Source organism: Caenorhabditis remanei, chromosome X (assembly GCF_010183535.1).
Source record: "Caenorhabditis remanei strain PX506 chromosome X, whole genome shotgun sequence".
NCBI lineage: Eukaryota > Metazoa > Nematoda > Chromadorea > Rhabditida > Rhabditidae > Caenorhabditis > Caenorhabditis remanei.
The window spans coordinates 21,104,422-21,131,779 of NC_071333.1; the positions used below are offsets into that span (position 1 = coordinate 21,104,422).

Here is a 27,358-nt window from a genome sequence, read left to right on the forward strand (position 1 = left end):
TGAGGAAGAAAAAAATCAATAAAGACCGAATAGAGTAGAGAAAGGGAGGACGAATGAGAGAAAGGGAGGACGAATGAGAGAAAGGGAGGACGAATGAGAGAAAGGGAGGACGAATGAGAGAAAGGGAGGACGAATGAGAGAAAGGGAGGACGAATGAGAGAAAGGGAGGACGAATGAGAGAAAGGGAGGACGAATGCCGTTGATGTTTTTTTTTTGTTGTTAAATTTGTTGTCATTTTTGTTCCAAAATAAATTTCAAAAAAGTTTTCGTTTTTTTCTATTATTTTATCATGTATTTCTTCAAATTTCCATGAATTCTAACAAAAAATACGCAATATTTATTTTTTTTAAGCGAAAGATATGATTTTCGCAATTCTGTGCAAACACCACCACGCGCAATTGCGGACCTGGGTTCGCAAACGTCGTGGTTCGCAACCGTCGCGTTTTCAACTGTCGGGTTCGCAAACGTCGTGGTTCGCAAACGTCGCGGTTCGCAACTGACGGGTTCGCAAACGTCTAGGAGCCTATTTTTCGGGTTCATGTGGCAAATTCCTAGTGATCGAACAAATTTTTGAAATGTTTTCCCCATAAATTCGGTACCTGAAATAAAAATAGCAAATTTCAATAGTTTTCAAAATACTCTTACCTTTATCAGTATATAAACGTGCGGGAATTCTCCAACTGGAATGCAAAATGTCTTCATAAGCCGTAGTGACAGTTGAACATTCTTTGTTCTTTAGAGGTCGCGCAAATACGTACCGACTAAAAACATCAACAACCACCAGTATGTAACAAAATCCCTTGTTATATCTTTTGAGAGTGGGTAACATTGCGAGATCGGCCATATGGTGACTGTCAGGTCCTGTGGCCACCCAAGGATTGTGTTGAATATGTCTCGCTTTTGGAAAGTGTCGAGTGTAAGCATTGTTTGTATGAAGATAGGCAACAACTTCTTTTCGAGTAATTCGACGATCAACTTTTCTGGCAGCTGCGAGTAAATTTGAAACACCACGGAAACCTTTTTTCGGATCATTGTATAACTTCTCCAATAATTTTGTATTTAATGTCTCCATGCTTTAACAGAAAAACTTCTTAGACTGGAACGGGTTGGGTACTTGCGTCGCGGATTGAGAATGAATTTCTCAGGAAATCCTGATTGTTTGAGGGCTTGAGTTAAAAGAGGAAAGTTGGGACAAGCACCGGGAAGAGGAGTAATGTTCGAAAAATCATTCAGAATACGGTTTAGAGTGAAAGTTGGAATTTTTGTGTCATTCACATATAAAACCGATGAAGTGTCCTGAAATCGAAAAATTTGTGGATTTGTTTCCAAATGTTCTAGTAATTCCGCCTTTGCCTCGGATCCACTAATTGGTTTTGGAGATCTTGGTGTTCTTGAACCTGTTGACGCTCTTATAGTTATAGGTATTTTTGGAGTTATCGGTGTGGCTGGAAGAAATACATCATCGTTTAGCATTTCTTCCTCCTTTTCTTCTTCAACACCTGCTGTCTCAACACTTGGCAAATTTTGCGGAAAAGAGGGGGTTTCTTCACTTTGAGGTAACATAGGTGTATGTTTGGTCTTTTTTCGATCATCTTCTTCAATTTCGTTATTATTCAACCTTTTGTTCACAATATTGGTCAAATGACTTTTAATGTGTGCAAGTTTGACATCACTTTCCATGGGAGTATTGAGTAAATTGCCAATAGGATCAACTTCTTTCCGATTTGCGATTAAATCTGCATGTTCTTCGATCGAAAGCAAGACATATTTACCGTAGGACATGTTCGAGAATACTAGATGCAGCAGAAATCAAAACGGGTAATAGAATAGTGAGGGGACTACCACCAGATTGAATGAGAAATTCACGAGTTTCGTCAATGTCCCGGATATTGGACAAATGTCTCAAAGATTCAGAGTAAGGTTTCAACTTTTGGACTGAACGAGGGGAAATCTTGATTGTACCGTTTATTATGTTGAAAACGAGTTCCACAAGACAAATCAGCACATTATCCGGAATATCTTTCAATTCCGAGATTCTATCACTTTCTGACAAATTTGAAGACAAAGCGAGAATTTTGTGAAAAGTGTCCAAATCCCATTGGGAACAGTTATTTTGGGATGAAGACATGTGTTATTCTGCCAGGAAGAATATTGTCACGATATCGAATCTCGTCGGGACAATTTTTGTGAAGATCGATAAGTAAATACGTGTAAGGTTGACTTGTAGCGTCGTTATAAATGGCCAAGAAAGTGTTGCAAGCACCAGGCATAAGTTGAGATCCCAAACACCGCACACTTGACTTGTCCGCGTTGTTTTTGAACAAAATGGTTGTTTTTGAACAAAATGAACTTGCCTGAAGACGAAGGTTTCTGATAACTTTTGAGTAAAAAATAGTGTGAAGTAAGAAAATAACAGTCATATCGTAGTGGTGGGCCAAAACCGAAACAAGTCGTTCCATTCCAGAGTTTTGGTCAATTTTCGTCATTAAATCGTCTATAACCACCAATACCTGATCTTTTTTTGTATTTCTTCAATTCTTCCAAGTTCGGCAATCCTTCCCGTAACATGATATCAGGTCGATTCTTCATCGAGTCGGGTACGCTTTCAAAAGTATCGTAATACCAAAAGCAAATTTTGCTGTCCACATCAAAAATAGTGTTCCGTTTCTCCACAATTTGACGAGCCAACGTGCTTTTTCCTTGGCCACTGGGACCGACAATCAGAATAGTACTCTGCCAAGACAACTTAACCATGTTGAATGAATTATTTTTGTGTCTTTATCACCATTTCCAAGTTTCGAATATAACAAGAAAATGGTCCATCTTTGTATTTTTTATCGAAATTATACTTTTTGTCAAGAAATTTTACTTTTTGTCAAGAAATTATACTTTCCGTAACATTTTCGAAGTTACGGACAACTTTTCTCTAGTTGGCAAGATTCCAACATGATGTCATCGGCGACACGAGAGAGAGAGAAATGTTTTGTTAGTTCCCCCCTCTTTCCCATATAACAACATAACCACCAAGAAAAGCAAGTCGGAGGGTCACAACAAGTGACCTGGAGATGAAGCGAAAGCCAAAGGCTAAACCTTCCCTTCGCCACTCCTCACCGGAGCGGCTCATTGGTCAGGTTCAGAAAAGGAGTTTGTGTTGTGAGAGATTCCATTCCAAAGTCTTGGGAATTTCCATGCAATGTGAATGTTGAAATAAGCTCTAAAAGTTGGCACGATGCCAACTCCTAGGAGCTTTCGGTACTCTGTGATGACTCATCCCATTTGTCCTTGACAAACAGACGTTTGGGTAGTATAAATAGCGCCTCATTGCAGCGTTTCCCTCATTCTATATCATTTTTGGACACCAGTGATGTCCTATCCCCATTTTCTGATTTTTTCTGAGTGTTAGAAATCGTTATTGCAACTCGTATCCACATCGTACGCACGTCTTCGACTTTATGGAAATGGTTGGAGGAGAAAACATTACTGGTATGTCTGGAGTACCCATGAAGTGATGGACAAATAAGTTGGGAACAAAGAAGGAACATTTATCGAAATCAACGAGAAATTAATTCAAGATGAGAATGAAACGCTTCTCGGACTCGAGAAAGTCACCCAAATTATGAAGGAGATAACGAAGAACTGAAGATTCAACTGAAAAGTGAGTTTATATCAAGGCGAGGGAAGTTTCTTATAAATGTAAATATTGCAGGACAACTGAATATGCTCATCCCAACTTCTAGTGAGAAGCTGCATTCAGAAAAACCAATTGTCTCGGATGTAAAGCCGTCTGCTTCTGTCAACAGTTCGGTAATCAGCCAAAAATACTTGGCATGGTTTGGAAGAAACGAAGGAGTTCAAGTTAACATTATTGATCAACACCTTTGAATATCGTTGTACTTAAATTGTTTGAAATAAAACATATATTTTTGAAACCAACTTCCTCTAGATAACAAGGGAGCTGGGGTAGAAGTGCTAGCAAATTGCCTAACCTTCCCTTCACTGCTCCTCACCGGAGCGGCTCATTGGTCAGGTTCTGAAAAGGTGTTAATGTTGTGAGAGATAGTTGACCACAAAAACCAAGTGCGGGAAATGACCTCTCTCTTCCCCCTTTTTCCCGCAGGCCTCCTCCTCCTTTTTCCCCCACTCCCCCTCCCTTCTTCCTCCCTTATGTTTTCCCCGCATAGTGCCCATTCCCCACCAAAAAGACAAGTTTATAATAATTTATTATTCAAAGTATCCAAAGGGAAGGGTTGAACCATCGGGTAATAATCGGCGTTTATTAAAAGTATAACGGAACTGCTTGAGGGTGTTCCGACTATACACACTGTGGTTTTTGTCTCGGACCATTGTGTGTTGTGGAAGAAGGAGAGACGTCCTCGATTCCTCCTTTCCCAGCACCTCATCAACCATCCCTTTCATTTTTTCAAAGTTCAGCTTTTTGGCGACTTCCGAGTTGATGGTTATGCCCTTCGCCTTGATTGCCACCTTCTCCTCGCCATTTGCCAATTGTTCCTTGTAAGAATACGTTTTGGGCCCAAGACTGACGAATTCTTTCATGGTCCCTTTGAGTTCGTTCGTCAGTTGACCAAGATAAGATCCCATCTTATCTTCCAAGGGATTCTGTGCACCATGCGGGAGTTTGAAGATGATCGAGTCCGTGTCTGAAAATAAAATTATAAAATTAGTGTTAATACTTGAAAATTTTTACCTGTATAGACAATGTTGTCTGGGCCAACGGATTCCATCAGACTATAGAGACGGAGTCTTGCATATGCGGTGACATATGCTGCCAGATGAACAGCACTGGTTTTCAAACTTGAGAGAGTTTCTTCTCTTTGCCGGTATTGAACAATCAGCACATCGTTTACCGGCCTCACATCCAGAAGATCCAGGGCAGTGTTGTGGACAATCTGCCAAAATTTTCCTGGATCCAGGATGATCTCTGTATTGACTCGGTCGGCTCGCTGTGCGAATTTTCCCCACTGAAAACACATTTTTTATAAAGTTTCAATATTGAAATACTTACCAATGCATTGAGTAACAGTTTGGCGACTGCTCTCATGCCGGCATTCCCTTCAAAGAGACTTTCAAGCAGTTCAATGTTCTCCTTTTCCATGTAGCCCCGGCAGAATTCCAATTTTTCTGCATCGGTGACCACATCGGAGGGCCATCCACTGCTATACTGAAAAATTTTCAAAAGTACGAAAAATTATTTCCTCGAAAAAACTTACAATCTTGGCCTTCATCATCGTATCAATATAAGAAGTGAAAAGGCCACCTTTTCCACTGGCATCATTCTTCACCCACTTCTCATACTTGATTCCGTGGTACACCTCGACGATCTTGTATCCGAGGCTCAATGCTTTTTTCAGCTCCACGGTGGTGAAGGTTCCAGTGAAGGAACGCTCTTCGTCGGAATGTGTGCATTTCTCCTGATTTCCTTCCTTTGCGCACACTAAAATTAAGTTAAAATTTATGAAAATGGAAAAAAAAACTCACATTTGCAAAGGAAAAACATCAGTTTTCCAGAGACTTTTCCAGCGATGACTGGAAGCCTCAAATCCCTCGGAGCCTGCAGCTTGCAGCTCATGAAACCTTCAAAGGGAATTCCATCAGGAGAAACGATCGGGAGGGCGAACGTGCTTCTTTGAACATTTTCCGGCGCTCCAATCGGAAAAGCTTCGTGCTTCATGACGGTGGGGTACAGACTGACCACGTCTACATAGTACCCCGTACCGTCCTTGCAATCCACGTACACGCGGAAGACTTCCGTACGGCCTCCAACAAGGGCCCGTTGACACTGAAGCACATCGACGGCTTCGTAGCTGTCAAAGAAGTCAGCCATTTCACGATTGGACCGAAGTTCAGCCTTCACATCACATTCATATACGACACGGACAGGACATTTTCCGGATTCTTTCAGAGCTTTGATTCTCTCCTCATCCGCCTTCCAAATGTCCCGGGCACTCTTCTCGCCAATAACCGACTCTTCCGAATAAGTACAAATATGACCATGATAGTAGCACCCCTGAATTTAAAAATACTCAACTGAAATATAAAGAAAAACTCACAAAAAATTCAATTATTTGTCCGTCAGGGTACTTCTCACATGGCGGAATATAGCCATCCACTCGATGATTTCCAATTTTTTCTTCACCATATGTTGTGGACATGTTCACTTGTACTTTCTCAGATTCACAAATCCACGCCAAAAATTTTTGACTCAGGATGGAATTGTTCATGGAGACGGAAGGTTTGGCATCCAACACAATTGGCATTTTCGGGTCCAGATGGTTTCGGCGGAAGACGAGGGCAGCAGCTGATGCGGCAGTGGTGGTCTGCTGAAGAGATTCAGAGTGTGAGAGTGAAAGAACGTACCCCCACTATAGAGAAATAGACGAAAAAGTTACCTCGAAGAGACACACATTCGTCATCTTTTCGAATGCGCCCTCGAATTGGGTCATTGAAGCTGCCAGAATGTAGACGTCGTTGTAGCAATATCTCAGCAACTCGTCATAAAAGTTGAACACTTTTCCATCGGCCCTTTCCTTCTCGAGGAAACTTTCCAATTGTTTCCTGTGCTCTGCGGTCTTGTTTTCCAGAGCATAATACTTATTCTCCGGAATTGGTCCTTTGTATTGGAAATTCTCCTTCCGAATAAAATGGACTGGAAAGTCCCCCTTGAGGGAGTCCACCTTGAAGGTCTTCCCCACCATCGATAGACTCATGGTGAGGTATTTCAACGAGTCAACGAGTCGTACTCCATTGTATTCCAGATAGACCAATTTGGTCCCATCCAGACAAACAGTAGGGGCGGCTTTGTTGCTCGCAATCAGAGCCTCCAAGATGAACTGACCATCGAAGCTAAAAAATTCAGAATAAAATTTAAAAATTTCAAGATTAAAATTACCCAGAGGCATTGTGCGCCACAAATGTGAAGCCTCGATGTTTGTCTCCAAACATCCATTCGGTGAATTGCGCCCCGACGTCGATGCCTTCGTCCTTAATCTCATCGATGACCTTCAGACGCCCGTCTGGAGAACAGTTCGAGCATTTTGAGTTTTCACCCTCCTCGGTAGTCTTCGGGATGTCACTCGAACATTTCGGACAACATTTGACACAAGTGAAGAGAGTTGGAATCTGCCTTTTTGTGGTCTCACAAACACGAGTCTAAAAATGCAGCTATAATTTTTAAATTATTATTGAAAAAAGTACCTCAACATCAAAAAATCCACGCTTCCGAGTCAACTTCTTTTCGTTTTTGATGGAAGGCATCATTGTGCAAGTATGGCCGGCTTGCTTCTTCACTTGACATCTGTGGCAATAAGACTCTCCGCATTCGTGTTTTCCAGTCGTCTTGTTGGTATAATAAGACTTTGAACATTTGTGACAAAATTTTGTAAAGTCACAACGACTTTTTCCACCATTCGGACCTGAATATGAAGAGTTTAATCACATCCCAATACCCAGAAACTAACCTTTCTGCAGATGATTCTTGTAGCATGTCTCTGTCTCAAAAGTCACGCAACAGGCTGGGCATCTTTTTGCAACATCGTCGTCAGTTTTTGGAGGACAGTTGGGTTTCCCGCAAAGTCGGTGAAGGAGGCGGCAAGCATAGTGGGAGTCAGCAGTCCTACTTCTTGATAAACACAAAAAACAGTAGTACGAAGTTTTGAGTAGAGTGGATACACTCCTCAGACCACAATAATGCCCATCAGCTAGATATAACACAATCTGCTTTCCTTTTCCAACATAGGGACCAGAATACTAAGGAAGAGTGGAGTTTTTGACAAAGACAATCAGTTGAAGCTGATCCGCAAAACATTTTTCTTGGAACACAGAACAATCAACACTATCGAAGTCGTACATTTTGGTGATTCCCGCTTTTTGAGAACAAACAAAATGTATTTTTAGAACAAATTCTTTATTTTAAACCAACCTTTTTCAACTCATTGACCTCTTGGAAAACATCAATGTAGCCTTCACGAACTTCATTCTTCAACAAACTTCTTCGATATCGGTTGTGTTTTTTCTTGTTGTCCTTGTCTTGCTTCCTATGGCATGGACGAGGCAATTACGGGAAACTGAAAAAAAAAACAATTTTAGAAAATTTCAAATTTGACCAACCTTTGTTAGGCATGAGATGATGTCGTTTTGGCAAAACCTCTTCAAGAATCTCGACATTGTCCAGGTCTCCCAAACCTTCTTCATCACTCGCACTTCCTTCTTCTTCTTCCTCTCTTTGCTTTTTTGTTGAAGGGAGGCCCAGAATATCTTCAATACCAAAACTTTTCCTTTTTCCTCCACTCTTTTTCGCTGGAGTGGCGACTTCACCTCCTTTGTTGGAGGCTTCTTCTCCACTACCAGAAGGTGTGTTGAGGTAGGTGATGTGAATTGTGATACTGGGTTCCTCAAGCTCGAGCAAGTTTTTGTTTGACTGAGCCATGTCCTCCATACAGTCGGCGATGTCCCGTGGCAAAACATTTGCCAACTTCTTGAATGAGAGACCCACACTCTCCACGAGTTCGTCTGATTCGAACTTGACCCCGACTTTCAAATTAGCTGGGGTCATACCGGCAGGGATGTGGGCATCAATCAACTTCACGACGGCCTCCGAGAAAAGGCCCGGACCATTGGGGGAAGCGGTGAAGACCGTGGGAATGTCCACATCTAGACTAACAGTTTCCACACTATTCTTAAAACGTCCACCAGACTTAGCAACGAATGCCCTTTTCACTTTCAGCAAAGCCCCGCCCACTTGGACCTATAAAAAGACTATAAAAATCGGAAACCCCTCATTCACTCACGTTTTCAACCTCCTGTCCGGTGACCTCTTCGATTCCGCTCATTTTTCAGCTTTCTACTCTGAAAATGTCAATTCATCCACAAATTATTCCAAAGAAAGAAATCAACCAGTCTGGAACGGCTTACGTCATTCCGACCCATACTGACTATTTCGATAATACGACGGTAAGGAGAAAGGAAAACTATTCAAAAATAAAAAACCACTTTCAGATACAAGAACAGCCATTCTTTGTAAATCCAGTGAAAACTGAGAAAAAGCCGGATACGTACACCATCCATTTTGCGAAAGGATCCGCACCAGTCATCACCATCCAAAATCAATAATGATAATGGAGGCTCGGCTCCCAGAAGGAAGCCCCGCCCACTTTACACTTTTATCAATTTGCCCCCTTTTCCACCAAAATGGCCCCCTCCCGATGATGACTCACCACATTTCCAATCAGTTTTGCACCATTTTGCTCAATTTCGTCTCCTCCTCGGATGAGTCATCGCGTCCAAATCGCCTCCATGTACCCCTATCTTCAACTTACAAACCACTTCCCTCATTTTTCCTCATTTCCTGCATTTTTCAACTTTCCCCTCATTTCACCCATTTTTTTCAACTTTTTCCTCATTTCTTGCATTTTTCTGTAAAAATTGCCAGGTCCAGTTTCCCTATATAAAGAAAATTGAATCTTTCATTCCGTCTTCATTCGTCTCTTTGAGTATGCGTGTTTTCCTTTCTCTCTCTCTTAAAAGTCTTTTTCCGTTATAGAAATGGCCATCACCCGTTGGGACATGTCCAAAGCTTCCGAATCCGAGAAGAAAAGCACTGAAAATGGCGATTCAATGACTTTGAACGAAATCGTCCACGATTTGGCCAAGAAGAATCCATTCTTGAAGACCCCAATGAAGTGTCGTCGTGAAGAGAAAGAAGAAGTTTCCGCTGGAGAAAAACGCCTGGTAAATTTAATATTTGAAACAATTTTGATTTAAGTATTAAATTTGAGGAATGGTTGAAAGAAAAAGCCAAGAAGGCAGTGATTCCAACGGAGCAAGTATCGACCTTGAAGCCGGAGCACATCTTCTTGGAGAATGGCCCCCTCATCATCCACATGTGTCTGGAATGCAAGAAGTTCAACTCTACCCGCACCGTCACAAACCTTGGAGAGGGGAAAATCCAACTTCCACTCGGGCTCTGTACCATCTGCCGCTCCCACATTAATCGTCAACGTGCCGTCAAATTCTTTGAACACGAACTCCCATCGATCAAGACGGCATATGACCTCTAATTATTTTTGTAAGTATTTTTCTATTTGTTTCCGATTCTTCACCTTTTTATTTGTTTCAACTTTCCAATTTTTCATGTTGCCTCATTCACTTTGTTTCATTTTTCTATTTTCCAACAATAAACTGGTGCTAAAATAGAAATGTGTTCTCCGTTTAAACCACATACACACTACATCTTCCGTAAGCCTCTTTCGCTTTTTGGTTAACAGCTTTGTCTCCCAAAAATCAGATCCGGGATCGAACCTTCTTAGTGAAGGTTCTCTTTTTTATTTTTTGTTGTTGTATACAGACTCTCAAAATTATAACTTTTCAAAATTCTGAAGCATACGCCATCTTCCCAAACTCCCAAAATTCTGAAGCAATTGCTCACAATAAAACAAAAAATGCAAAAATCACTCAAAATATGCAAAAATGCAAAAATAATGGTAACAAATTATGAAATATCGCTTCGAGACCCAAAAACTCGAAATCTACGCAAAAATCCAGTCTAGAAAAATACCATTTCAATAATTTTCAGAAAAAAAAACAATTTAAGGATGCGCCGGGTATTGTAAGGATGCGCTAAACTTCAAAGGGTATCAATTAACAAGCGTAACCAAAACATCCCGCTCCCGTGAAAAGCGAGAGAGTATGGAAAACGAGGAGACGCAGAGAGTGGTCGTCTCGCGAGGGGAGCAAACAGAGCGAGAGAGTGTGTGAGTGCGAGAGACGCAGACACGTCACTCTCCTCCCCCTTAGGCTAAGTGACCAAAGATCAAACTGTGTTCCAGATACCCCCCACAAAGAGTTCTTATCAATAAGATAAGACAATTAAAAATAGGCCAATTGACCCGTCTGTCGTGTAGTTTAGTTCCTCATCTGCAGAGATTCTTAGAGTTCTTATCAATAAGATAAGAAAATTAAACATAGGCCAATTGACCCGTCTGTCGTGGAGTTTAGTTCCTCATCTGCAGATATTCTTAGAGTTCTTATCAATAAGATAAGACATTTAAAAATAGGCCAATTGACCCGTCTGTCGTGGAGTTTAGTTCCTCATCTGCAGATATTCTTAGAGTTCTTATCAATAAGATAAGACAATTAAAAATAGGCCAATTGACCCGTCTGTCGTGTAGTTTAGTTCCTCATCTGCAGACATTCTTAGAGTTCTTATCAATAAGATAAGAAAATTAAACATAGGCCAATTGACCCGTCTGTCGTGGAGACATTTACAAAATAGTCCTCCGCAACTGGTAGTGCAATATGTATTGCCAGGGTATTTATTCCCTTTTGGAAATTCTATCAATTTGGAATTGGTTCCAATGTCTAGACATTTTCTATCAATACATTCTCTCATTCCGTGGCATCTTTTAGAGCTATCTGCGTGGACGGTTACGTTTTTGGTATAAAGAATGGGTCCTTTCTGACATTTTCTAAAGTTGTAGGCTACCGTTAGCTTAAACTTTGCAATAACATTGTTTTTAGAAACGACTTGAAGACATACTGTTTTGGTTTGAGGTGTAAAAAATATATCTTCCGTTTTGTCTATATGACATATGCCATTCTCATTACATGTAACTTGGTCGTGGGTGATCGGAAAGGTTTCATCGCATGCGTCAGCTGATACTGACACAATTAATGTGAACATTATAGCTAATGTTACTATTCCTAATGATGGTGGGGATGGAGTTCGAGATTCAGTTTTTTGAATTCTCATTACTTCCTGTCCGTTTTCTACTTCAGTAGTTATTTCAAAGGTTCGTTTTCTAGGTCTATCTAAGGATCTTGATCTGGTTGTTAACCTGGGTTGTGTATTTCTGAAAGGTGAAATACCTTCTCTCAGGCTACGGATGACCATAGCACGTCTATTTTCTCTTCTTAAGGGGACCATTTCCAATTCTTGTGGAGTTGGCTGGCTAGTACAACATGAAATTATGTATCTAACGCTATTGATCACAAATCTAGTGATCCCTGAGATAATTCTCCATAAAAACCTTAAAAGAGCTCGGAAAAAGAGTGATAACTTTTTCAGTTGACACAGTGTGAATGCTATTTTAGTGGAACTATGATTAATATAATTGCAATGGTTATGGAAAGTTTTGGGTGACATTGGGAGTTCACTACAAATCTAGTGCAAAAAATGCAATTATAATATTTGTCTAATTTCCAAAAAAAGTCCGCGGGAGGGCATTCTTTTTCTATTATTACAAATTTATCTCCTATTGGTTTTTTCCAAGTAACCTTATGCTTATGTATGGTGCTTTCTGGTGTTAACCAAAGTTCGGTTATTTTTTCTTTAGGAATGAGGTAATTTCTACAGTGCTCTTCTGTGCAAACTACATGGGTTTCATTAGTTATAGACTCTTCGTTAATGAGATTAACTCCTTTTTTAGTACATTCTATTCTCGACTTACTGTCATGAGGTTGATGAAAGTTGATGTGGAAGTCAGTTGAAGTACTTGGTGTAGTTTGGGTAGTCGTAGCTGACTCGGGTTGTTTTGCATTTTGGCTCGAAGTGGGTTTGGTGACGTTTTCGACAGATCTCTTTTGACCTTCAGGTTTATCAAATTGTTTATCCACAACGTTGTTTAGCGCAGAATGAAAATCTCCTCTCACATTTTGGTCAAAAGGCATGGTCGTAGTCGAGGGTGGTTTAATTGTTGGGGTTGTCTCTCTTGCTACAGTAGTTTTCGGCTGGGTTGTGATTGGCTTGGTGACTTTTTCGGTTGTAGTTGCAGTTACCGTTGTAATTGTTGTCGTTTACTTGTAGTAGTTATTTGAATGGTTGTTGTCGATTGTGTCGTAGAGACTGTTGTACTTACTGTAGTTGAGACTGTTGTAGTTGGGGTTTCAGTTGTGGTTTTCTTTCGTTTTGTTGTAGTAGGGCTGGTAAGCGGCGTGGTTTCCGTTGTTGAATTTGGCTGTGGTGGCGTGGTTTGGTGAGGTACTATTCCTGGTACTTTTGCGAATCGATCATCTGCTGGGGTTGTTGAGGCTGAAGCCAGTAAGCATAATGCCAAAATCATTGATGGGTATTTCCAAAAACTCATTGGAGAGTTCTTTTTTATCGACATTCTGCAATTATTCACCAATTTGGTTTTAATTTTAACTTGCTTTTCAGTAATGTTTTCATTTGGTTCTTCAACAATAGTTTTATTTATGTTACGTGTCAGGAAACTAGCTATTGACTGTTCAGGTCTATCTTCTTTTTGTTTTACTAATTCTGGTAGCTCTGGTTCGACTTTATCCGTGGTTGGACGGATTTCTAATGGGATGACAAGTTGTAATGGTCTTGTTACTTCTATTGTTTTTCCTGCTTTATTGGATTGAATATTACGACTCTTTTTCTTGGTCGTAGTTCTTACACGTACTGATCTGATTTCGCCATCTCTACCTTTTATAAGTTCAGTAATTATTCCTGTTTTCCACGTTTTACGATTCGTATTTTCCTCTTTCAAAAGTACAACTTCTCCTATTATAGGTTTCACTAAATTAGAAAAGGCTCTATTTTGCTGAGAGATGATTTGAAAGTTTTTGTTTTGTTGTAAATAGTCTCTATGAAAGACTTGCCAAAATCTTTTAACGTGTTGGCTGACTTGCCGGTAAAGGGATGAATACTCGGAGTACTCGTCTCTTAGTTTATCTTCATCAAAATAAGGAAAACAAAGTCCTGGGGTGACAATATCAATAGGTCTTAGGACTTTCCAGTTTCATTATCTTCATCGATGTAAGTGATTGGTCTTCTATTTACTAAACTTTCGCATTGAATCATAATAGTTTCTAGGTCTTTAGTCCTAAATTCTTTATCGCCTAAAGCGTGCTTCAGTGACTTTTTAGTCAGTCCTACTAGTCGTTCAAAGAATCCTCCTTGCCATGGAGATAATGCAGTATTAAAGTACCATTTAATTCCTTTACTAGACATTTCTTTATCAAGAGTGCTAATTTTCTTATTTTCTTCTTGACTTTTCCTATTTTCCAGTTTAGCAATTGCTAGTTCAACGAGAAAATCGTTATCTTTCGTTGAACATTTATCTAGGATTTCAGCAGCCAATTTGAAAGTTACTGCGTTGTCTGAAGTTATCGTATCGGGATATCCTCTACGACTCATAAATCTCGATAGTGCTAAAAAAAATTCGTCAGTAGTTAAATCTCGGACTAATTCTAAGTGAATAAGTCTAGTTGTTGCGCAAGTGAAAAGTGCGATGTGAGATTTTTCAATTTCAGTAGAGTTTGTTCTTTGAGTTTTTATGGGTCCCATAAAGTCTACTCCTACATGTTGGAATGGTCTACATTCCGTAGTACGACGTTCTGGGATTTTTCCTGGGGGAGCATCACGAAAACTATGATTGTTATTCTTTCTGCAGAGTGAACACTTTTTCAACTCTTTTTTAACTGCAATTTTCCAACGGTTTCCAGCGTATTTTTCTAGAATGGCTCCTAAAGTCATAGCTGGTCCTGCGTGTAAAGTATCCTTATGGATTTTACGAATTATTATTCTTGCTAGTTCAGAATTAGTATGAATAACAGGTTTCAATGGAAGGTTATGTGCTCGAAAGTGTTGGTAGACAATTTTATCAGATTTTATTTTTCCGAAAGGTTTAGTTACGAACTTATTTTCTTTTTCATTGGGTAAAATTTTGAACAATTTTTGGTTATTTCTTATCAAAAGTTTTTCAGAAATGTGAAGTTCTTCTAGCATTAATTGGCTACTCATGATGGATTTATTAGACTCAATTTCTGGGATGTTTAGACCTAATAGTGTTTGATTCTCAGGTTTAAGTTTGTTATAGATTCTATTCTTGAGAAATCTCAGTACGTAAGCAGCTATCCTTTTGGATTTGTCAAAATTATTGAATTCTTCTAAATTTATGACTTCGTTTTCTTTCTCTTTCAAATTTGGTTCTGTTTTAGTAACTAGTGTTACGCAAGTTTCAGTAATTACTGGGACGATCAATTTATTTTCTGGTTTAGTACTAGGGTACTCGGGATGATTCTTATTAGCTGGCCAAGATGGTCCGTTGAACCAATTTGTTTCTTTTAGTTCTATTTCGGAATTCGATCCACGTGTTATGTGGTCTGCCGGGTTTTGATCAGTAGGAACGTGAGATAATGAAATTTCGATTGTCGAATTTTTACTTTTTATGTCTTGTAGAGTTGTCCAAATCTCTCTAGTTCTATTTTCTACAAAGACTGGTTGTTTTTCTCCTTTTGGAGTGGAATGGTTTTTAATCTTAGCTAAAGCTATAGATGAATCCGAAAATATTTCAATTGCATTGACTGTAATCTTCATTTGATTTAGAACATATTTCAAGAGTCTTACACCAATCAGAATTCCTAATAATTCAAGTCTAGGTATAGTTAAAGTTTTTATTTTTGGTGCGATTCTTTGTTTTGCAATAAGGAGGTGGTTTAATACCTTACCTTCTTCTCCTTCCTTTTTTGTTTTGAGGTACACGCATGCACCATATGTTGTTTCGGATGCATCTGTGAATATCGCTATTCCGACTGGCTCTTCCTTTTGGTAGTCGATATGACGTCTAAATTTCAACGATGAGTTGTCAATTTTCTTGCGGTATTCTATCATTTTTAAGACGGTTTCTTCATTGACAATGTCTGTCCATTTTATGTTGTGGTCAGCAATGCTGCTGATAATCAATTTACCTTCGAGGTATAAAGGTGCAAAGTATTGCAAAGGATCAAAAATAGTTGCAATTTCGCTTACTATTTTGCGTTTATTCATTCTCGGAATTTTGTTTACGTTGTATTCAAAGGAAGGTTTTCTTACTTGCATAATATCGCTTTCTAGGTAATAGTTATAACCTAGTATCTTAATGTTTTCCTGATTTGTTGTTCTATCTTCTGGGTTAATGAAATTTTCTGGGCAGTTGACACTAAACTCCCGGATGTTCATACCTATTTGTTTAAAATAGTGTTTTGTTTGAGTGTATAACTCTGGTAATTTCTCAATTTCGTCTGTGGTCATGAACATGTTATCTACGTAACACATATTCTCAATAGCTTCTATCAGTTCTTTAGGTGCGTTGGAATGTTGAATTCCATAAAGAATTGCCATAGACAAAAGATACGGAGAACAATTAACTCCGAATGGGAGGTTTGTGAAACGCATATGTCTAATGTTGTCATTAGAAGGTGGCATGTTAGGATCCTTAAGCCATAAAAATCTTAAGGCATCTCTATCTTCTGGATTAACTTCGACTGCATGGAAAGCTTTCTCAATGTCTCCACTGAGAACGTATTTTCCTATTCTAATTCTTAGAAGTATTCCTTGTAAGTCAGGAATCAAGGATGGTCCTTGATGCAGAGCGTTATTCAAGCTTATTTCGCCTCGTTTTTTACTGGAGGCATCAAAGACAGTTCTGACTTTAGTAGTATTACTATTATTGTTGAAAACGAGTTGATACGGGATGTAAAAGCCTATGTTAGGATCGTTATCAATCTCTTCGATGATACTATTATTTTCCATGATTTTGAAATTTTCAATCAAATTATTCCATGCTTCTTTTTGAGAAGTGGATGAGTATTGTTGCTTCAGTCTACAAAAGGCAACTTCTTTGTTATTTGCTAGTTTTTCTCTCTGTCCATGTTTCCATGGAAGAGCGACTATCATTCGCTTAGTGTCGTTGTTTATTTTTACGGTTTTTTCAAAATTTTCGATTAAATCTTGGTTAGTTGGTTCGCTGGTTTCTTCAGTGATACCTATATTTCCTAATTGAAAATATTCTTCGAGGCTTGTTTCTGGGAAAGAGTCTTCGTTTACTCTTGTCATAAGTGCGTGAGTCAGAGTCACGGGTTTTTCATACTTGCCACAAATAAGTGGTCCTAAATGAGTTGCTATCATAAATCTACCTGATGGCAATTTTTCTTTTGCTTCATCAGCCATTAGATTCCAAAATGTATCACATCCTATAAGTGCGACAGGTGCCTCTGGTTTTGTAATATTGATGGTTTTATAATTACCTTCTTCAAGGTATTCTCTATCTTCTTTAGTCAATTCGATCGGGTTAAAAAGATCGGTTAATTTGGGGACAGTGAGTGCTACAACTCTTACAGAAGTTATATCATCTCTATCTATTATAATATCGAATTCTACTTTATTAGAAACTAAAGTAGACTTGTCTTTGCCAAAGACAGAAAGGTCGATTTCGACGTTTTTCTCAACTATTTTCATATTTGCCCTATTTGCATAATCCTCTAATATGAAGGATTGGTCTGCTCCCGAGTCTAGTAAGACTGGGATAGTTTCTATACTCTCATTCACGTAAATTGGCGCGTTTGCTATCATTAGCGATGTGTGATGTGATCCTACTTGGTATCCACTCACTTTATTTGAATTTTGGTTTCGGTTTGGTGCTGACTGACCTTGGTTTCTTTGCTGTGTTTGCCCTTGTGGTTGGTTCCATTGCCCTTTTTGTTGATTCGATTGCCCTTGTGGTCGGGTCCCTTGCCCTTGTTTCCATTGTGGTCTCTGATTTGAGTTTGTGAAGTTTTGCTGCTGGCGATTTCCATTTCCGTTTTGGAATCCTTGGTTTGAGTTTCTGTAATTCTTCTGATAAGAATTCGATTGAGAGTTCTGAGTTTTGAATGAGTTTCCGTTTCTATAGTTTGAGTTTGAGTTTCTGAAGTTTGAGTTTTGAGAGCTTGTGTGATTGTTCCTAGTCAGGTTTTGATTTTTCGGGCAGATTGACATGTTATGTCGTGTGTTGCATTTTCGGCATGCTGGGGTTCTACAGTCTTGGGATCTGTGTCCACTATTCATACAATTAAAGCACAATTGGTTGTTTTTGATGAATTCTCTTCTATCATCAAGTGATGCGACTGTTTTACATTCGTTTGTGGCGTGATTGTTTCTCTGGCAATACTTACATTTTCTTTGTGTTTGCCTAGGATTTGCGTTACTTTGTCTTAGGACGAAGACTGATTTCTCTTCTTTTTCTGGTTGAAGATTAGATCTATAAGCTAATTCTTCTATCTCGATAATATCATCGAGAGTTTTCAATAGGTCAGTTGTGTTGCTCGGTTTGGCTTTCAAGATTTCTAATAAGGTAGCTTTGGGAATTTTGCTTCTGATTACTGACTGGAAATTTTGCGATTCTATATCGCCAAATGGTTTTAGGGCATTAGTTATTGCTAACATCTCATTATGTAGCGCTCTCAAACTATTCGCAGTTTCTCTAGCTTTTGGTAAACTAGTAAGTTTCTGCCAAAAATGATCGTATTGCTTATTTTCTGCATTATACATTTTGATCAGTCTATTTAGGGCGGTTTTGAATTCAGTACCATCTGTCTTAAATGGTCTGACTATGTCGTAGGCTGCGCCTTTCAAATGTTGTCTTAATATATTATGCTTCATAACATCTGAGAAATCTTCGTTTTTAGCTACCATTGGGTCGAACATCATGAAGAATGCGGGCCACTCCGCGATATCTCCATAAAAAATAGGGATTTCCATATCTCTACTACTTAACATGTGCTTTTTAGTTTTTTGATGATTTACCTGAATCGGTTGTTGTTCCTTTCTCCATTGTGGTGCTGGTTCATATTCTCTGATTTTGTATCTGTATTCTCCATACTTCTGGACATTTTCTTCATCTGCGACTTCGTTCGCTGTTTCGTGTCTATTCTGGAGACGCTTTTCGATCTCGGAAATTCCTTCTCTGACGGTTGTGTCACCTTTCTCAATTTCTTCGGCATATTTGATTGCTTGTTCTGCAAATGAGGTTCCTATAGGGGCTTGGTAAAGTTCACTCAATCCTTTATAAAGTTCTTCTTTATATGTTTTGTACTGGTCTTTAAATTTCGCTTCTTCTGAGCGAAGAGTAACCATATATTTGCCAAGATAATCCTCAATTTTCTCATTATTGGTATCTGCTCGGTTCTTGGATGGGACCGCGTGGAGCGTAGTATGCTTAGAACTATGAAGATTGGTGTTTATTTGTTTTTGTAAGTCAACAATTCTATCTTTTATTTCGCGTACTTCTTCTAAAGAAGACATTTTTCAAAGTTATGGGAAAAGTTTTTTGTTTTTTGGTTTTTAGGATTTTTGTACTAATGATGGATAAACGTTTGATTATAGATACTGTTTTCGAAGTAACTGATTAAAGCACCGCCGATGAGGTGTGAGGGTTGCCGATATCCGTACGTGGCTTAAGCTATTATAGCTGGCTGTTATAGCGCCGATCAAGGACCGGTATATTCCACTGAGTGGAATGGGACGTACCTGGATAAATCCTCCAATTGCTCGATTTGGTCGATGCACCAATGTCGGGACCTCTAGATTCTCTAGAGTCTCCGGTAAATCGGTGTATAAGGGTTCAGTGGTATTTGTTGTTTATTAGGAAGAATAAAATGTAGTAGAATAAAATGGGGTGAAAAAAGGGGGAAGAATGCGATGGGGAAAGGTAGAAGAGGGAGTTTTGGAGGGGGGAACTCTTTGCTTCAGGGAAGCGTTAAATCAGGGAAGTAAATCATACCAAAGTACAGAAGACAAGAGTATTTATAGTCGAGAAGACCGGTCCCTGATTGTTGCCAAATTGTTGCGTTGCCAATGCCATCCTTCGTCCTCAAAAAACCATAAGAAGGTAATTGACGTGCTGATGCGGGAAAGCAATTGAGGCGAAACGAGAAGGTTTCGCTTGAGTAGGTGGGAGGATAATTACTTCAATAGATGGAAGGGAGGGCACGATTCGGAGGAAGGTGAAAGTGGTTGAAGATGGAAAAAATGATGCAACAATTATAGAATAATTATAGAACAATTATAAATCGCGTCCGCTGGGCGCGAAATGAATAGCGTCTATGAGAATTAGAATGCAGTGATAAGAAATGAAATTGCTAGAAAAAAAGGAGCAAAAAAGCATTATCATACAAAGAGAAGCACGAGTCGACGAAATGATTATTAGATTGAGTGAACTTTGAGCCCGGAAATATATTCTGACCACATTTTTATATTCTTTTTATATGAAGTCTTCAACAAAAGATAGCGTGAAATCAAAATTCAACTGCCACGGAAAATTAAGAAAAATGTTAAAATGTCCGTTTCATTGTCGAAAAAAAAATAACATGAGTCTGCCAAATGGTAGAAAAACTTATGCGAACTTGGAATAACCCGAGAAAAGCATTGATTGAAAGTAAAACTCCTGAATTGAGCGGCGCTGCTCACAGAAATTGGATGTATGGCGGCGGAATTGGGGTCAGTGTCTGAAAACATCTGCTGCCACTGGCATAGATTCACAAATAGTCACATGGCGCGGAGCCGATCTATGACAAATTTCATCGGCAATAATGACGTCAGTTAAGTATCTGAAATAAATAGTTTTATGAACACATGTGTTGTCTGGAGGCCATTTATTGAAATCTGTGGGTCGATGGTTAACTTAAAAGGGCTTGGCCCAATAAGAGATGCAATACTTAAAATTTGAGATATGTCTCTCGATACAGTCACGATGAGTTTAGATCACTTCGGGAACTCTCTGTCCGAACCGTGAGTACTCCGAAGCCAGACTTTGAACCGGCAGTATCAATCGGTCTCTTTGATCTTAGTGCAGTTAAAAAAGTGCAAATCTATGTTTAACAACGGAACTACCTGATCTTCAGTTTGCAACATTCTTGCTCATCTTTAGATTTAACCGGGGGGATATAAAATCCTTGGAGCTGTTGCTCAAACCATCATTATGAGAATACATTTATCTCTTATTCTACTATCCTTTGTTGTAACTTCCTATTCGTGGGAATGCGGAATAGGTGCAATCAGCTCTAAAATATCATGGTTGATTGCTGCACCATTTGATAAACGCTGTAAGTCCTATTTGAGTATAACACTTTTGTAACAATAGTAAAGTTTAGATGTCAACAGTTGTTGTAAACAACACGACATTATGAGCAATACCAGTGTGGAAGAGGGTATTATACCAAAGAAGAAGCAGATGATATATTCTGCAATTGTTTGAATAACTCAAATAGTTGGTATGAATTTTAATTCACACTGCGAGTTCTTCAAAAACATTTTTTCAGGTGGACCCGATGGATCACAAAGCCGATTTTTTGCGCAGCTGTGAGAATGCACCGTTGGTTTCAAAGTCGTTTTATTGATATATGTTGAAGATGTTTCGATTAAAATCGCTTTTTTTGCAGACAATGGTTTTCTATAAACTTTGCAGAAATGAAATTAAAGATTTATTGATCTGTTGAGTGTTCACAAGTTGCAATAAAGTTTTTAATCTCAAATCGAAGTCTCCTGTTATCCAAAACACTTGAAATCAAGTTGTGTTTTCGCATAGGCGTTTCTCATAGAGAAATGAGGATTGTCCTTCTTTTAGTACTTTGTGGCTTTTCTGTCCATTGCTGGAGTTGCGGAGAAGGAAAGTTCACAGAGGGACTTGCTTGGATTATTGCAGTACCAGCGGACCGTCAAAGTAAGTGTTCGTTTAGCAACTTGAATATCTTCATAGCAACAATTGCAGGTATCAACAAATGCTGTGTAACTCATGACCAAAACTATCAAAACTTTTGCAATGGCATCGGCTCTATTTCTCTCGAAACCGCGGATTTCTTGTTTCAAAGATGTTTAGAAAATACTAACAACAGGTAACTCAGCCGCCATTTTGTTACTTCAAATAATAAGTTTGTTTCAGGTGGGTTCGTTTTGTTGTAAAACCTCTTTATACTGCAGCCATTGGTATCAACTCCTGGTGGAAGAAAACCATCAAAAATCCATGCTGATATTTTCATTTATCATATTGTTCTAAACTAATAAATTTTTTCAAGGCATTATCTATGTTTCGTAAAAAAAATACTGATCTTCGACTTAATTTGCAATGTTCCATTCCGTATTATCTTGATCTTGTCATTTCTTTATGGAACAGTTGTTCACTGCTCAGAGTTGTTGGATTGAACTATAATCTGACCCCGATTCAACTACAATATGTTCAATCATTCATTTTCGTTTCACAAATTGCAATTTTTGCAATCATTTCAGAATCAAAACCAGTAACTTTTACGATGTGTTTTATGAACGCTGCCAATGACACATATTTTTACACCTGAAACAAGAGAGAAATTTTCCGATGACTCTCTGATCCTGAATGAAATATTGTTTCTTTGTAATGCTGCTATCCGTGCTACATTTCTCAGACGTCTTATCTCTTTTCGTTTTTCAACATTTCAAAGGATGTAATTTCAGATGAGACTTCTACTATCTCTGCTACTTGTAAACTTTGTTGCTACCTCATATTGGGCCTGTGGCAGTGGGAAAATTTCTACTTTCTTTGCCTACCTAGTCAGTTTGCCTGCAAAAGATCGAGAACGTTAGTGAATGTATGATGATTTTAGAGCAATCATTTCTATTTTTCAGATATAAATGTTTGTTGTTTCCACCATGATGCTCAATATGACGGGATCGACGCGGGACAGTTAGACATTACCAAAAGACAATCTGATTGGGAATTCAAACAATGCTTGTCAGACAGCAAATATTTGTAAGTTCGTACACTGTTATTCATATCATAAATAATTCTGATTTTAGCTATTCAAGAGAAATCATCAAAAACGTATATGTATGGTCGGTTCAGCTGAACACCTGGTTTAACGAAAACATTTATTGCAAATTTGCGTGGTGCTAATTGAGTTTTAGACTCTTTTTGGTTTAATATTTTAATTTTGTGTAAAGACGTGAGATGCGACCTGAATTATTTTGATTGTATATCCAAATTGAAAAATTAAAATGAAAGTTTGAACCTTTTCGAATGAAATGATTTTAGACTACATTATTCCACGCAACTCACAGAACACGCAGACAATATAAATTTAGCTGAAAACAATCCGCAGTCTGGAAACGTCTTACTCTCCTCCAAAACTCCGATGCATACTATCGAACTTGCGTAAATCTTCTGAAAGACGCAGTTGCATGATTGTATACCCCAATAGAGTCATCGCAGAAAATGTTCACACTGAAGTTAATCGAAAAGTTTGAACAAAAATAATCGCTCTCACATCGATTTTTTTTATTCAGTCCACTCGATTCCAGAAGGTCTCATCAATTCTACCAAGAGCATCCGCCTGTTTTAAAGTAGCAGTTGTGCGACAATCGCAATCCATAGCGTATGTATAAAAAATTGAAGATATTTTTTCGTGCCTTATGACCCATAGTTTAATCGTATCTACTGATAGCAGTGGCCACATTTCATTGAATGTTAAGACGTGACACGCCATCATGCATTCTTTCTATTTTTTACTGTTTATGACATATTTGATTCATGCCGCCAACTCTGAAAAGTGGAGTTGCGGCTTAGAAGCAGCCGGATGGACTGAGAGAGTTGCCGAAGCTGTCGCTACCTATTCAGAGGACAAGGACCGTGAGTGAAAAACGAGAGAACTATTATAAGTTCTGACTTCACAGACATCAATGGATGCTGCTTGAAACACGATCAGGACTTCCGAGAGTTCAAACGTTGGGACTACTCTGCTCCTTCCTTGGACGAAATTGACTCCGATTTCATTAACTGTTTAGGAGAAAGTGAATTCAAGTGAGTTCTTGACTGCAGTATAAATATCAAGACGAATATGTTGCAGGTATACTTTGTATGTTGTTCGTCCAGCTTTCTGGGCTGCTGCCAGAGTTCACTCGTTCGTCATGAGATTCAAAGTTTGGTAAACGTCGTCCTTGGTCTTCTTAGCAACTTCACAATTAGCTTCGTTCTGTAATTCCTCGTTATAATTTTAATTTCTGATACATTTCTATCATCTCCCTTCAATTTATGTATTTTAAATATACGAAAAAAATAAAAGTTGGCACAGGAAAAGTTGAAAAGATGGGTTTTGGTTTGAGGGAGAGAAAAAAACGATTCTACGGGCACACGGACTGAGAAAAGCATACGGAATAGGCAAAGTGAATTGAGAGAAATGAGAAACTGGTATTATTACAGGAGAAGTTAGTCGTCGAGGGTGACATCACGGAAGAGTGTTCCCATTGACTCATTGTGGAAGATACGGCGAATTGCCTCGCAAATCATCAACGAGACGTCAACTGTCTTGATTTTGTGGCAACGCATCTTCTGAAGGTCGTGTGGCACAGTGTTGGTGACAATGACCTGAAAATATAAGGTTAGATGGATTAGTTTAAAAATTATATCGATAAAACTAGCCGGCTGCCTTACCTCAGTAATTGGAGATGCCTCCAGAAGAGCTGGAGCATCCGAGGAGAGGACTCCGTGGGTGGCAATCACATAGATTTTGTAGGCACCACGTGCTTTGAGCACTTCCGCAGCGGCAACGAACGATTGGGCATCGTCTATGATGTCATCCTGGAATCATCTCTTTAGATTTTTTTAATGACTAGCTCAAGGAAAGTATTTCTATTCCACCATGCAAGATCTCGATCCCCCACGGTTTATACTTGCAAAAAAGTCTCGGAACTGTGTAAATGGCAACAAATAGAGAAAAAGAGAAGAAAAGTACGTTTTCTTTTTTTTACAACGCGGAGAACTGTTATTCTATTGTTTTTTGCGCATGAAGGGTCAATGACTTGTTGGACACTTCAATGATTTGTGAACAGTTCCAAGATCTTCTGGTTGCAGTTATAGTGCCGCCAATTCCCCGAATCAAAAAACAAAAATGACTTACCACCATGATGGCAATACGGCCTCCAACATCTCCAACAACAGTGAGTGGTGGCTTCTGCTTCGACTCTTGAGCTGGGAGGAAATCATAAGAAGTGACATTTGGTGGTGGTGATTGACGTCCATCTTCAAGACCCGACTCTTCCTCGTCCTTTTGTTCTCCGTGGATAACAGCCACACCTAAATAAACCCATATTCCCGAACTGAAAACAAAAAGCAGCCGTTGTGAAATTTTCCGATGTGATGGACAAACAGGACAAACAAGGGGAGTACGCAAACCCATTTAACTTGAGCGGATAGAGAGGTAGAAGTTTAGTTCCGGAAAAAGGGTGCGAGTGAGTCGTCGTTTAAAAGACAACCATTCACCACGAAAATTAAACTATTAAAAAATTAGAAACATAGTCGAAGAAATTGATTTTCTGTGTTACAAATTCAAACTCCCATATGTCTGTTAACTTGCCAACCATCATGTGGAATAAATAAAACATTGAGTAAAGTTACCACACTCTCTTAATTCTATAACTCACATCCTGCAAAGAGATGAATGAGCTATATTGGGGATTATGGGTGAGAACGAGAAGAATTAATATCAAACTAGGCTTACCAAGGCGAAGGCGATCCGCGTATGAGGTAGCCTTGTTCATGACTCCTGGCGATTTGGCAACGATGATGGCATTCTTGTAATCCGGAATCTAAAGAAAAACAAAATGTATCTATGTTATCTCTCCAGTGAGTAGTTACATTTGTCTTGATGTGTTGAAGGAAGAATGGAGATGCACGAAGATTGTCGACTGGAATTCCGAAAAATCCCTGTATTTCTTTCTTGTACAAATCCAATGACACCAATCGACTGGCACCTGAAATCATAATACAATTCGTTTGTTTTCACATATAATCGTATTGGGGCAGACTAATTTCCGGTGTATAGTGGATGTTTTGGTCTTCTGAGATTTGTGTTTTTTATAATCCCTCTCTGTCGTTTTCACAGAGCCGCTACAACCGAAAACCACTATGATGAAAACCTAACGTTGTTACTTTGCAAGACGAAAAGAGTATGGCGGCTTTTATGACCCCGAAATAAAAGATTTTCTGCAACCATGGTTCGCACTTTTCAACTAAAGGTTTTCATGAGTAAACAGAAACTTTCTGCAGCGAATTCGACCTAGAAAGCTCCTGGCGATCGAAAAACAGACAAAACGGAAATTGGCAGATGTGTCTAATAACACTTCAAAACTCAAATAGATGCGAACGAATCCAGATTCACTTTGTGAAAACATTTATAGCTGATGGTTGACGGACCTGCTTTGCAAATCATCTCAGCGACAAGCTTCATGGCGATCGACGAACGACGGAGCATTCTGCACTGTTTGCTGTATGGCAGATACGGCATGACGACAGTGATTGTCTTCGACATTGACGTCTTGCATGCGTAGATGAGCACAAGAAGTTCCATGACATCGTTGTTCACGTTCCTGAAAGATACATGTTGATGTTTTGAATCGTGTTGGACAATGTGTGTCCCAAACAATCCAAAAGCGCAAAAACTCACTTGGAACCGCTTTGAAGGATGAAGACGTGCTTTCCACGAACCGATTGTTTGATGTCGACGGAAATTTCTAGAAAAAGAATCAATAAATTTATTTCAAACAATGGGGTCCGTTACCTCTGTTAGTTTTGTTGTAGACAGTCGCCTCTCCGAGACGAATTTCGAGTCTCTCCGATACCATTTTGGCTAACTCCGGATGGGAGTTTCCGGTGAGAAGCACCATTCCTGAGCTTGCGTCGGCTCTCTCCGGCATATTTCGCTGAAAGAAAAAATATTATTGATCTGGAAAGAAATGTGGAAGTGAGGTGACTTGTTGACGGGCAAAGAGGAGGGAAAATAGAGTGACATGCAGGAGACGCAGAGAAAATGCAATTGCGCTCCACTGAAAACGAGCTGGAATTTACCTGATTAAATCAAATCTCGCCTATTTATGAAGTGGTAAAATTGAATTACTCGATCAAAAAATAATTCTGAGCGCCGGGGCGGCATTGAAAAGGAGAAACGCCAAAAAAACGTACGTTGTTGCTTGAGTAGACAACTATATTGATAAGACACCTAATCACTGAAATTGATGGAGACAAAGTGCATTTTCCTTGTCGTTGACAACAAAAACCAAAACTTGTCAACTTTGAAGGAATATCGATTGTCGACTGAGAACGAAGATTGACGAAAAGAAAACTATCAGCACTATCATTCCAGTGAAACAGACGGAGATTTTTTTGATTTGGTTGATTGAAAGTTAGTTGTTGCTGTTTTGTTTTTGGTGGAGAGATAGCGAGCGAGATGATAAACTGGCAGAACAAAATTTGCCAATCAATAAAATAGATGCGATTTTGTTTTTGAAATGGAAAAAAGTAAGATTTACAGCCAATGAATGTGGTTTTTAGAAACAGAAAATATTTCTTCAAAATTTTATCGCGATCGATGTCGCCTAAAGAAAGAGAACTGTGTGCAGAGTACGGGGAAGGGACCATAAAATAGGAGAGTGAGGTCACTCCGCGCACACACTGCAGTGGCCCGCCGAGGTCCGCAAGCACCCGACCGTACGACAATCAACGAGAGTTGTTTTTTTTTGTTCAGCAGAGTCAACAAATATTTCGCCGAATAGAGTAGTATTTTCGACTTGAAAATATAA

General features: G+C 39.1%; 6 protein-coding genes across 6 annotated transcripts; 5 read left to right on the top strand and 1 right to left on the bottom strand.

Moving 5' to 3' along the window:
* Positions 1–8,868: 8,868 nt before the first annotated feature.
* GCK72_026228 (uncharacterized protein) lies at positions 8,869–9,126 on the top strand (the record flags this gene model as incomplete). The annotated part of the gene is made up of 2 exons (XM_053736750.1): positions 8,869–8,967; positions 9,013–9,126. 2 exons carry the CDS (start codon positions 8,869–8,871, stop codon positions 9,124–9,126), a joined length of 213 nt encoding a protein of 70 aa, XP_053580316.1.
* A 432-nt stretch (positions 9,127–9,558) lies between these two features.
* Positions 9,559–10,073, top strand: GCK72_026229 (uncharacterized protein; the record flags this gene model as incomplete). Its single annotated transcript, XM_053736751.1, has 2 exons — positions 9,559–9,744; positions 9,792–10,073. 2 exons carry the CDS (start codon positions 9,559–9,561, stop codon positions 10,071–10,073), a joined length of 468 nt encoding a protein of 155 aa, XP_053580317.1.
* Positions 10,074–21,358: 11,285 nt separating this feature from the next.
* GCK72_026230 (uncharacterized protein) lies at positions 21,359–21,783 on the top strand (the record flags this gene model as incomplete). Its single annotated transcript, XM_053736752.1, has 3 exons — positions 21,359–21,476; positions 21,525–21,648; positions 21,696–21,783. The coding sequence occupies 3 exons, from the start codon at positions 21,359–21,361 to the stop codon at positions 21,781–21,783; spliced, it is 330 nt and encodes a 109-aa protein (XP_053580318.1).
* Positions 21,784–22,243: 460 nt separating this feature from the next.
* GCK72_026231 (uncharacterized protein) lies at positions 22,244–22,542 on the top strand (the record flags this gene model as incomplete). Its single annotated transcript, XM_053736753.1, has 2 exons — positions 22,244–22,367; positions 22,415–22,542. 2 exons carry the CDS (start codon positions 22,244–22,246, stop codon positions 22,540–22,542), a joined length of 252 nt encoding a protein of 83 aa, XP_053580319.1.
* A 757-nt stretch (positions 22,543–23,299) lies between these two features.
* Positions 23,300–23,713, top strand: GCK72_026232 (uncharacterized protein; the record flags this gene model as incomplete). Its single annotated transcript, XM_053736754.1, has 3 exons — positions 23,300–23,414; positions 23,459–23,585; positions 23,632–23,713. 3 exons carry the CDS (start codon positions 23,300–23,302, stop codon positions 23,711–23,713), a joined length of 324 nt encoding a protein of 107 aa, XP_053580320.1.
* A 277-nt stretch (positions 23,714–23,990) lies between these two features.
* GCK72_026233 (uncharacterized protein) lies at positions 23,991–26,476 on the bottom strand (the record flags this gene model as incomplete). Its single annotated transcript, XM_053736755.1, has 8 exons — positions 23,991–24,149; positions 24,216–24,362; positions 24,682–24,857; positions 25,282–25,369; positions 25,419–25,534; positions 25,977–26,149; positions 26,227–26,293; positions 26,341–26,476. The coding sequence occupies 8 exons, from the start codon at positions 26,474–26,476 to the stop codon at positions 23,991–23,993; spliced, it is 1,062 nt and encodes a 353-aa protein (XP_053580321.1).
* Positions 26,477–27,358: the final 882 nt, after the last annotated feature.